Raw genomic sequence first — 12,884 nt, forward strand, 5'->3', positions numbered from 1 at the left:
GAGCAAGAGTTTCACAGAGCTTTTACAAAAGATTTTGCCTCTACAGTTTTTTCTGTAAAATTTGTTCTCATCTAGACATTGCAAGAAATTTAAAACCTAGGACAAAAAGTGCAAGGTTTGTCATTTTTAGTTTGTCCCATTTTTCACAGTCCTTAAATCTGGGTCACAGAGTGGACTCGCACTAAATACAACAATCTCATCACCTACAGTAACCTGTAGCAGTGTGTAACAAAAATTTTGAATTGTTTCATGAGTATCCTTACTCCTGACTGCAAATATTTTAGGTGATGTCTAAACTTAGGCATCAAAAATAATAATCATAGGTCATTCAATATCACAGTCCCAATTTTTTTTTAAGATATTTTTAATTTTACAATTAAAAGGCACTTATCTTTGAAACAGGTCTTCACTAGCCCAAAGCTGTATATGTAGTAGTCAGTGGCTAAGATTGTGATGATCATACATGGTATATATAGAAACATAGAAACATAGAAATGACGGCAGAAGAAGACCAAATGGCCCATCCAGTCTGCCCAGCAAGCTTCCCTCATTTTTTCTCTCATACTTATCTGTTTCTCTTAGCTCTTGGTTCTAATTCCCTTCCACCCCCGCCATTAATGTAGAGAGCGGTGATGGAGCTGCATCCAAGTGAAATATCTAGCTTGATTAGTTAGAGGTAGTAGGGGTAGTAACCGCCGCAATAAGCAAGCTACACCCATGCTTATTTGTTTTTACCCAGATTATGTTATACAGCCCTTATTGGTTGTTTATCTTCTCCCCTGCCGTTGAAGCAGGGAGTTATGCTGGATATGCGTGAGGTATCAGTTTTTTTCTTCTCCCCTGCCGTTGAAGCAGAGAGCTATGCTGGATATGCATCGAAAGTGAAGTATCAGGCACATTTGGTTTGGGGTAGTAACCGCCGTAACAAGCCAGCTACTCCCCGCTTTGTGAGTGTGAAACCTTTTTTCTTCTCCCCTGCCGTTTAAGCAGAGAGCTCTGCTGGATGTGTGAAGTAACAGTTTTTCTTCTCCCCTGCTGTTGAAGCAGAGAACTATGCTGGATATGCATTGAAAGTGAAGTATAAGAATGGAGTGATCAAGCTAGTTGAAAGGCATCAGGAATAGAGGAAGGTGGAGGTAGTAATTTGGATATTTGGTTTGGGGTAGTAACCGCCGTAACAAGCCAGCTACTCCCGTCTTTGAGAGTGCAAATCCTTTTTTCCACATTTCCTCTTGCTGTTGAAGCTTAGAGTGATGTTGGAGTCACAGTAACCATGTGTATGTTTATTGAATAAGGGTATTGTCTCCAGGCAGTAGCCATCATTCTGGCGAGTCACCTACTCTTCATTGGCGGCCTCTTGACTTTATTTATTTATTTATTTATTTATTGTTTTTGTTATACCGAGTTTCATGATAGGCATCACATCAACCCGGTTTACAAATAACAAGGAGTGTAAAGCATAACGTAACGTAAAAAACAATATTTTTATGGATCCACAGTGTTTATCCCACGCCCCTTTGAAGTCCTTCACAGTTCTGGTCTTCACCACTTCCTCCGGAAGGGCATTCCAGGCATCTACCACCCTCTCCGTGAAGAAATACTTCCTGACATTGGTTCTGAATCTTCCTCCCTGGAGCTTCAAATCGTGACCCCTGGTTCTGCTGATTTTTTTCTTATGGTAAAGGTTTGTCGTTGCCTTTGGATCATATTCTAACATTATTTCTCTGTGGACAAGCATCTCATACAATCACACAAGATGTGGTGACTTCATCCGGCAGCACCATTTCAGTCCATTTTCTTTTCTAGCCCAGAAACTTCTAGATTATATTCTGGGCAAGTGCGGGACTTCCCACACTAGTGTCATCGTTTGATCTCCCTCAGTCTGTTTTCATCCACTTTGTGACATTCGCAATTCTTCTCAACTCATTAGAAAAGCTGAACAAACTTCATTCCATAATCAATTAGAAACCATACATGGCAACGCCAACATCCTAGTCATCAAAGAAGAGCAGTCCTTTTAAAGCATGTAAAAAATGACATCATAAAATAGCAATAGTGGATCAACATGACTGTTCTATCGACTGCAGCAGAATATCCTCGAGGGGGCTTCTTTATAGAGACCTCAAGCTCCAGTATGATCTAGCAGGCTCAGCAATGCATGACAATTTGAAAAAACATAAGAAACATCGCAGATCTCCTGAGAAAGACCATTAGAAAGTATAGAGGTAAGTCTCCAACAGCACAGTGATTAGAAATCAGCATTGCACACTGTGGAATATACTGCACTGAATACTTCAGACTCTACATTGGCACAAGCCACTATCAGCACAAAAGATAACATGGCGCAGAAGAGCCACAGTGCCAGCTCCTCAGCATGGACGTCGACTGTATCAGTCAAATTCTAGGACCACTATGTCTATACCAAAAACAGTTTGTGCCAAACAACCAAGGTAAAAATACAACAAATAAAAAAAAAACCATCTCACCTTCACCACTGTTGCTGGAGCCACATATTTTACCAACTACAGAAATGAAGAAGTCGCAGCTATTTGTCCCTAACTATCTGGACTGCCATTCATTCATACAAATCTTTGGATGGACTTTGTCAGGACTTATGCTTTTGAACAACCAAATAAGGAAAAAGTCTTGAAGTCAACAGGGAAGAACCGATTGCAATTTCTTCTTTCTTACACAGATTCCCATTCGGGTTGCTCCTATGTATCAGAAGATTCAGATAATGATTTACTAGGAGGAATATCACCTAATCTTCTGACCCTTTACCAGAGCCCAATAAACCACCTTCACCATCTGAGGATATGATCTATTCTTCCTTCATACAGAAGATGTCAGTAATGCTGACTGTCAACCTCCACGAAGATGAAGACACCACAACTGAATTACAAGGAATCTTACAATGCATGCAGATTCCTAAGTAGTACAAAGCTGTTCCTATGCACCTTTGCAAATCTGAATCAAAATATGGAAAACTCCTTCTTCAATTGCACAGTGGCAAAGTCCAGAATCATAAAATACCAAGTTCAGAGATATCTGGGGTTTGAGAAAGTACAGTTATTGCATGACTCACTTATAGAGTCAACCATGAGGAAAGCCAAAAAGAGTAAGATCTTTTCCTACACACTACTAGGCAAGGACTTGAAAGTTTTAGATAACATTGGAAAAATAGTTTCACAAGGGGCTACTCTACTATCCAGAATTGAAGCTCATCAAATCCAAATGATCCAATACCTATACAGCAATATGCAACAGTTGAAATCTATTGCCCAAAACCTACCGTAATAGAAACTAAAACAGTTCATGGACATAATGAGGGAAACAGAAACTTCAGCACATCATCTCATGCACTCAATCTATGATGCTTTCAATACCTCTGCGGCAACAGACATTGTAGTCGCAGACTGTCTTGGTCCCAGATATCCAGATTGACAAACTAGCACACACCCCATGCAATGGCAATAGGCTATTTGGAGAAATGATGATACTGTAGAGGCAACCAAGAACCAAAGTAATGCTTTGCTGTCACTTTCGAAATCACAAATGGATATCTCCACTCAAAAAAGATATCGCCTGGATTTGTACCACACTCTATTATTATTCTCAATAAAGACATTCTAGCCCTTACAACTACTACAAACAAAGGCCTGCAATAACTACAACAGCCCCAGCAGTAGAATCAATAGCAGCAATTAAGGCCCAGGGCAAGAGTGTACCAACAGCAAAGGCAAGGTCAGCAGCCTCCTCAGGGGCTTGCTACCAGTTTTTTATAATCTAGTATACCAACAAATCCCATATCCAGAGCTCCAAATAGCAGGGATGTTACAGTTTTAAACACCACTGGGACCTTATCACAATGGATATTAAATATAAGCTGTGAATATTTCCTCTGACTTTCAGAAAATAACACCACAAACCCCCCCCTCCCCCTGTTACCAAAATCATTCCCAAAAACAGCTGCAGCTATTGAAACAAGATGTAAACTCTCTCTTTAATTTCAAAGCAATTCAACCAATACCAACCAATCAAGAGGGAAGGGTTTTACTCCTGATATTTCCTAATTCCAAAGAAATCAGGATATCTTCGCCCCATTTTGGATCCCAGAGATTTCAATATCTACTGAGAGAGAAGTTCAAGAGGATTGCCTTAAATACCATCTTGCCATTGCTTTAACAGACAGCTGGTTGACTCTGTTAGATGTGAAGGATACTTACACTCACATACCAATTGACAAGCACCACAGAAAATATCTGATTCACCCTGCACAGCAACCATTACCAATACAGGTTCTTCCCATTCGGACTAGCAGCAGCCCCAAGAGTCATCATACACTGTCTAGCAGTGATAGCAGCAAAATTAAGAAGAGAGAATTTGCTTGTGTTTCCCTACCTCGATGATTGGCTAATATTGAGTACTTCCTACAAAAACTCTATAAGATATGTATGCCATTTCTGCACAGTTTTGATTTCATAATAAATTTCCAAAAATCATCCCTAATACCAAAGCAACACATAGTTTCTAGATACAAAGCTTGATATGGTGAAGAGTAGAGCTTACCTAACATTGCAGAGGCATCCAACCTGTGCTCACTTGGCAGAAGCATAAAAGCAGATCAAAGCATCACAGCAAGAAACTTCATGAAAATCCTAGGAATCATGGCCTCTACAGTTCAGGTAATGCCTCTAGCAAGAATGCACTTGAAGTATGCACAGTGGCACTTAAGAAACCATTGGGATCTGAAGTCACATTCTCTCCACCACATAATTCCAGTCACAAGACCACTTTGGCAGTCACTGGAAGGGTGGGAAAACAGGGCTACAAATACACCCATCTCAGATACAGGCAATCCTAACTACCTATGCTTCGAATCACAGTTTGGGAACTCATATTTGTTCTCTTTGTACTCACAGTATTGGACACAACAAGAGGGATCTCTGCACATAAACCTTACGGAGATTAAGGTCATTTTCAATGGCCTCCAAGAAACAAAGTTGTGCAAACTTGTACAGACAACCAAGTAGCAGTTCTACTTTAACAAGCAAGGGGGCATTCGCTCCTACCAACTTTATCAACAAGGCATACATATCTCGAAGTTAGCTGTGAAAATGAGATGCAATTCATAGCCATCTTCCTCCCTGACGAAGACAACATTTTAATGGACAAGTTGAGCCACCAATTCAGCCATACAAGTGGACCACCATTGACAAGGTTCTGGAATGTCTATTCCAAATGTGGGAAATTCCAACCATAGATCTCTTTGCATCAATATTCAACCACAAATTGAGCAACCTTTGCTCCAAAAGACTTACAGACAAAACACAGGTGATAGATGCATTCACCATTCCATAGGACATAGGACTATCATTCGCTTTTCCGCCATTAGCAGTGCTACCAAAAACCATACTAAAATTGCACAAAGACAAAGGACAAGTGATCCTCATAGCTCCCTTATGGCCTCAACAGGGATGGTTTCCCTGGCTCTACACCCCATCACATTACCGCTAATTCCAAATCTTGTCACCCAATACAGAAGAACAGTTCTACACTCCAACATTCGCTCATTAGCGATGACAACATGGATGTTGAAAGTAGACTAATAAACATGGAAAATCTTCCACATGAAGATCATATAATTACAAATGGATGAGATTTACCAAAAGGTGTCACAGAAAGAATGAAGATCTTTCTAACTGTACAGTTCCCATACTACATTATTTGCATCTGGTAAACACCAGGTTAAAAACAAATTTAGTATGAATCCATCTCTGTGCCATCAGTTTATCACTAAAAGCTAGACAGTATCGCAACAGCCCCTCATGGTAAAATTTATGAAAAGCCTATATAATTTATGGTCACAAATTAAACCATCGTCACTGAAAAGGGCTCTAAACTTGGTTCTAAATCAATATATGTTATATCTCTGTGAGCCCATGGCATCAGTGGACTTAAAATATGTTGCGTGGAAAACTCTTTGCTTAATAGCTATCACTTCAAGAAAAGTAAGCAAGCTTCAGGCCCTAGTGACTTATTCACCATATACTTATATTTTTAAGAATCATATAGTGTTACATACATGGGAGGTTGTATAGCACTCTAAAAGTTTTCCCACAAGGCTAAAACACATTTTCCTACTTTTCGCTTTGGAAAAATAAAATATATTAACACCCACTTTAGATTGCCCTCCCAGAAATCTACATTTATTGACATAATTAGAATGTCTTTTGAACAAAAGGTTAACATAGGACAAATGATTTTCAATAATTGAGTCAGATATACTAAAGGGCTTTTCCCAATTTGTGTTTGAGATAAACATGTATTGGCCCCGTTGTACATTGGTTTTACTATCTCTAAGAAAGGGCCATTCCACAAGTTCCTATAGAATGGCCTGATTATTAGGGTCATTGCCGTTTGATGTGATTCGTCAGTCCAAAGATATTACAGAAATGATGAGGGCTTCCTCGAACTCCACAATTCTTTTTGGCTGCAGCTCATTTCAGAGAGCTTTCAGGCTCATCTGTCATCCTGCCATTGTTAACTGTAACCAGAGCTGGTACAACTTTGCCGTTCTCCCTACTCATCAGTAATCCAGCGCGCCCCCCCTCCCATGCAGAAAATATCTTTGCATTGCCCACACAAGGCACCATTAGAGCTAAAATACAATCTTTTTCTCAACACTACAGGCTGCTTATAGAGGATGGATGTCTGATGCTGGTGCCCTCTAGAGTCCAGTCTGGCAGATTTCTCTCCCTAGTGTTAAGTGGTATGGATGGGCTTTTGCTGGCCAAGACCAGCTCTTCTCTTCCTTACAGATTCTCATGACTGGATATCATGTGAGAGTATGGGGATCAGGCATTACTCATGTGTGTTCAGGGACCAGTTTAGCATGTACAGTAGGATTTTGTATATAGTGCACTCTTTAGCATGTGCACTAAATGACCTTAGTATACACACTAAGTTTTAGTGTATAGGCCCCAAAATGTTTGCCATATATACTTTTGAAATATATTATTTACTACAACATAATTTTCAATTAATGAATTATTTTGTGAGCCCATTTCTTTATTACTTGTCAGCTTCTAAGTGAAAATGGGTTAGGAGCATGGTTAGGAAAATGGGTTAGGAGCAATATTTAGTTGCACATAATTTGGTTTTTTGTTTGTTTTTTTTATAGTCTATTGAGTTTTAAATGTTCTACAATATCCAACATTTTTGGAATCCAGAAATAAAACCATTTAACATTTCAATGATACTTAAGGTTCCATACATTAAACCTCAAAACTATTGTGTCGTCCCCCCCGTCCACATCTTCAGTTCTTGGCTAGACTCAGCAATCAAACCCTATGAAGTGAAGATTTTTATATTTGTTTGTGGAACACAAGTACAGCATTTACATCATAATAAGAAAGAAATCAACATGAGATAGTATAATTTAAGTTTTTGATGCTACACAAAGATAACTGACATTTGCCACAACTGTTTGAGTCATCTTAATTAAATACTAAAGCTTTCAGCTTGGCAGATTTTGTGCACATAACTGGCATACCTAGGGATTCCACTGAAGTAAATGTCTTGGGTGATGATGCAAAATTATGACAGTGAAAATGTGTTTATTGGACTGAAATCTATGTGCAAGTAGATTAGGCTTTGTTTCAAAATTAATTATAAAAAAATCAATTCTTTTTGCAATATTTACATTTAATGTTACTTGTGCTATTTTTTAGGTCGATCAGAGGAACCAGACCCTCAGAAAATACAGTTATTATTGCTGTAACACGAAGGTAAAATAGGAATGTTTTTATGTACAAAGTTAAAGATGCAAAACTCTTAAATTGCAGAAAAATGTCTTAAAATTATGCTACATGCTAGCAGCTAGTTCTTTAAAACAGCATTTAAGCATAGCTACTTTGAATACTGATTATGCTGCATTGCTACTCCAAGGATATATAGGACTATAAATCTTTCTGTTATACTTATGTGGACGACAATTTTCAAAGGAATCTAAGTGCTTAACCATAGAGGTAGGTGCCTAGATTTCTGGGTTTGAAATTTCCTCAGATCAGAGTAGATGAATATAGCTGTGTAGTTCCACAATGAGGTTGTATTTAGCTGCTGTTAAAGTAGATGTTCCCAAAGGAATTTAACTTTAGATCAAAAAAATAATCCAACAAACTCAATTGTTACGTGAGATAACTTCAGATACCTTCATACTGCTAATACTTTATGAAGGTCTCTTAAAGTTATCTCACGTGACAATTGAGTTTGGTGGGTTGTTATTTTGATATATTTATTTATGTATTTATTTGTAGGCTTTTCTAGACCGATCATCAACAGAGAGATATATTGTTTACCTCCAGTACTGAGTTCTTTTGTTTTGAGTTTGATATTTAACTTTATACACCTCTGAGAAAGCACTGGGAGGAGGCAGTAGCACATTTTAATAACTGATTATCTAATGTAGCTCAGTGGATGAAGGATCATAAATTAAAGTTTAAATCCTTCCAAAACAAAGGTCATATGGTTTTGTAGACTTTTCCTTGTGGCCAGTTACTCAATAATAAAATTTGAGTTATTTAGTTCTGCCATTGGTTAAACAAGCCAAAAATGTTTATCATTTTTTATTTTCATTTAACATTTGAAAAACCAATTTCAGCTATAGTACAGAGTGTATCCTTTTTCCTTTGATTTCTTCGACAGGTATACCATTTTCTATCTTGTGATGCTCTTGCTGCTGTGACCCAGGCTAGACTTATTTTGAGACTTGATTTGCAACATTCTTATTTTAAGCTTCCAACTAAGGCTATTCATAATCTGCAGCTCTGCCAGAATAATGCCGCTTATATTAGCAGTTTAACTACATGTGACCATATTTTCCCTATTCTGTGTGAGCTTCATTGGCTTCCGTTGACAGCGTGTGTACAGTTTAAGGCACTGGTTCTAATCTTTCAATCCTTAGACCAGATTGGACATAGCTATCTAATGGATTATTTAATCTACTACATTCCTGACAGAGCATTATGCTGTAACCAAGAAACTTTTTTCAGTTTTTTTCTCCAAAGTTCTGTAAACTGGAATGAACGAGCCTTCTCATTTGCTTGACCTAGGCATTGGAATTCAAGACATTTTGAAGCTGTATGTTTTATACTGAATTGGGGATGATGCATATTTTATTCTAATGATTATCTGTTGGGAGTGATTTTTGTAGAAGTGATGGGATATATAGATGTAAGTAAATAAATTTAAAAGGCACATCTTGTTCCCCCCCCCCCCCCACCCCCCGAGAGGTTTCCGGCGTCTGCCTGGGGTTTGGCTCAGCTGTCATCTGGCAAACCCCCCCCCCCCCCACCAATGTTATTGGCGTGGGGGGTTGAAATGCCAACCGGTGATGCCGAAGAAAGCCTTGCCTGCAATGAGAAATCTGTCTCCTTCCTCTCTGGACAATCTGGGACTTTGCCATCTTGTTCCCCCTACCCCGAGAGGTTCCTGGTGTCTGCCTGGGGTTTGGCTCAGCTATCATTGAGCAAAAACCCTGCTCCCCCCCGCTGATGTCATTGGCGCGACAAAGGAGCTGCTTTGTGTGCTCCTTCATGTGTGCACTTTTGGATATATGCTGGCATCCTACTGGTTATAGCTTAAACTCGTGTGAGATTGCTGAACCTAATGGATTCTCAGATTCTTCATTTCCTATCCCAGTTGTTACCAATCATGGCTGTTATGGAGGACTATTGAGGACGAAATGGTATGATCGTCGCCAGTGGCCATCTTATTTAGTTCATATCTCCTCAGATATCTCTCCAGCTCCAACTTTTTGTGTTCTATTGCTTATGCTAGTGAATGCACAGGCAATTAAAAGCAAATTCCAAGTTATATTTAATCTGATTTTAGAGGAGCAACCTGACTTTTTCTGTATCACTGAATGGTGGTTATTAAACTCTGAGTCTATATCTCTCAACCTTATATGCCTGCTGAATTACTCATGTTTTTCATTACCTAGGAAAAAAGGTAGAGGGGGAAGCTTGCTTGTTATTTTTAAAGATTTTTGGAGACTAAAGTTGGAGGATCTTTGAGGGGCGCCCCTGTGAACTTCTCTTAATTTATGCCTCAAGCTTCTCTATTTGCTAACGTACTGTCCACCTAAAATTGTATCTGCGAACTTATCTATTTTCTTAAAACATTTAATGTCTGTAAAATCTTATCTTAACAACTTGATTATTTTAGGTGATTTTAATTTGGCCATTAATAACCTCACATCAATTCCGAATGCAAACCTTTTGATTGAAATTTTAGAGTCCTTAAGTTGGAGGCAAATTATCCATAGTCCTACCCATCAACATTTAAATATTTTAGATCTTGTTTTATTATCACCTCTTCCCACTATTTCAGTCGCCAGTCTGTAGTGATTCAAAATGTCCCTTGGTCTGACCATTTTTTTAAATTAAATTCTCATCTTTAGTTCTCCAATCTGACCAATCTACGTTACTGGTAATCTTGCCTTCTCTTCAAAGAGGCAAGATCGATCAGGAGAAATTTGTTGATCTCTTTTCAACAGCTCTCACTACCCCCCTATCTGATACTTGAGTTTTGGAATGATGCTTTGTTTGAAACCCTTGATAAAATTGTACCTAATCAGCATTTCAATTCTAAACTTCACTGTTTTAAGCCCTGGCTGTCACCTGATCTAACGAAGCTTCAGCTTTCCGTTAGGAAATGTGAACAGACTTGGTGTAGATCTCCCACACATGAAATGGCAAGCAAATTTAGACTTTTACTTGCCTAATACCAAGCTAAGATTTTAGAGGCAAATAAACGTTTCTACTCTGCAAAAATTAGGAAAATTGGCTTTGACTCTAAGGCCTTCTTCCGATTTGCTAAACAATTAACATCTCAACCTTCTCAAGTGCCCATTCCTCCTAATTCACTTTCTAATTCTTTTATGAGATTCTTTAAACTGAAAGTTGACAGTATTAGTTCTAAATTTTCAAATGTTTTCCCCATGGCATTGTACTTCAGATTTGACAACCAGCTCTTCTTGGTCCTCATTTACTCAAGCTTCTCAAGTTCAAATTGTAAATATTATCTCCACTATGAATATGGTTTTTTGACCCTTGAGCAATTGCTCTGTTGTGCTCTTTATCGCCAGCAAAGACCTGTTCTCACAGGTCAAGCAGGATGTTAGTTCTCACATATGGGTGACATCACAGGATGGAGCCCAATCACGGAACACTTTTGTCAAAGTTTCTAGAACTTTGACTGGCACCTACTGGGCATGCCCAGGATGGCACTAACCCTGCAACCAGCAGGGTTCCCCCTTCAGTCTTCTTTTTTCTACGCAGCAGTAGCCACGCGGCTTAAGGTGCTCCACAGAGATTCCTGACAGGAAATTTCCTCACGGAATTACTATTCAAATTTCTACCCCACAGGGGTCCCCCTCTTTCATTTTTACGTCCGCGGTGGTCCGGTAAGTGTTTTACCCGATTCCGGTTGATTCCCGTCGAGTTTGACCCTCACGGCCTACTGGCCATTGACCGCACCGTGGCTAAATTTTTTTCACAGGCCATGGCGTTGGGGTTCCGTTGATGCCCGGACTGCACCCGCACAATGTCCATTACTGACCCTCACCAGATATGTGTAATGTGTCTGGGTAGCAAGCATGATGTCCTTACTTGCACCAAATGTGCCCTCATGACACCTAAAGGTCGCAAGGCTAGAATGGAGAAAATAGAACTTCTCTTTCGGTCAAAAACCCCGACGCCGTCCATAACATAGACGTCGTCTGAACCGATACTGTCTACATCGCACCATCATCAGGCACCAGCCGGTGACCGACCAGCATAGACAACTCCACGGCCATCGACACCCTCTGTTCCCCCTCATGAAAAGGACAGAGGTGACTGTCTAGAAAAGCATCGGCATCGACATCGCAGGTCTCAGACCGTCGACGCAGGCGAGGCCTCGACGTAGTCATCATCTGAACCTCCATCGAAGAAAACCCATCCAGAAAAGGCACCGTCCCTATCTGGTTCAGGGTCACCGAGGCAACCTTCACTGGGACCGGTGATAGGAGCCGCGATTCCACCTCCAACGGTGGTCCCTCCGGCTACGCCTCCGCCTCCTCCGGCATCGGGGCTCCATGCTCCAGGTTTCCGGGAGGAACTGGATCAGATGATTCAGGAGGCCATTAGCAGAGCTATGCAAGGCTTCAAGGTTACATCAACGCCGATACTGGTACCGATGCCTGAACCGGTAACCGATCCCATTCCAGCAGCGCTAGCACCATTTCTCACGAGAATGGAAGCACTGATCGCTGCTTTTCCTCCGATGGATCCAACGACTCCAATGGACCCGGTGCCTTCCTCTCCGATTCCTCTTTCATCGACAGAAGAAGGAGAAACACCGTTCCTTCTGCCATTGGGAGTCCTTCCGATGCCTAGATCATCGGTTTCATCGATTGCATTTTTGTTTCCATTGGTGCCACCGACCTGTCCATCGATGCCCTCTGTGCCACCGGTGACACCATCGATGCCTTCGGTGCCTTGCCCTGGGACCTTCAGATATACCAATTTTTCATCCCTCCAAGGATACTGGGGGTGCTGGAGATGATCCCTACAATACCTGGACTGACGATTCATCCCAGGATACCAATGACTTGCCATCGCCACCCTCTCCTGCTGAAAGCAGGAAGCGTTCTCCGCCAGAGGACTTGTCCTTCATTAATTTTGTGAAGGAAATGGCTGAAGTGGTTCCATTTCAACTTCAGACAGAACAAGATGATAGACATCAGATGATGGAGCTTCTTCAATTTTTAGATGCTCCTAAGGAACTAACATCTATTCCCATCCATGATGTCCTCCTGGATCTTCTGAAAAGAAATTGGG

At 40.3% G+C, this 12,884-nt stretch overlaps 1 protein-coding gene across 5 annotated transcripts in view; it reads left to right on the forward strand.

Annotated features, from left to right (window-relative positions):
• Positions 1-12,884, forward strand: part of PDE8A (phosphodiesterase 8A) — a 399,353-nt gene that overhangs the window by 251,574 nt on the left and 134,895 nt on the right. For all 5 annotated transcript variants that reach the window (XM_029575868.1, XM_029575867.1, XM_029575869.1 and 2 more), the window contains exon 4: positions 7,734-7,790. In XM_029575868.1, coding sequence (XP_029431728.1) covers positions 7,734-7,790 — 57 coding nt within the window. The remainder of the gene's footprint in view (positions 1-7,733; positions 7,791-12,884) is intronic.

The sequence above is a fragment of the Rhinatrema bivittatum genome, chromosome 13 (genome assembly GCF_901001135.1).
Source record: "Rhinatrema bivittatum chromosome 13, aRhiBiv1.1, whole genome shotgun sequence".
Classification (NCBI taxonomy): domain Eukaryota; kingdom Metazoa; phylum Chordata; class Amphibia; order Gymnophiona; family Rhinatrematidae; genus Rhinatrema; species Rhinatrema bivittatum.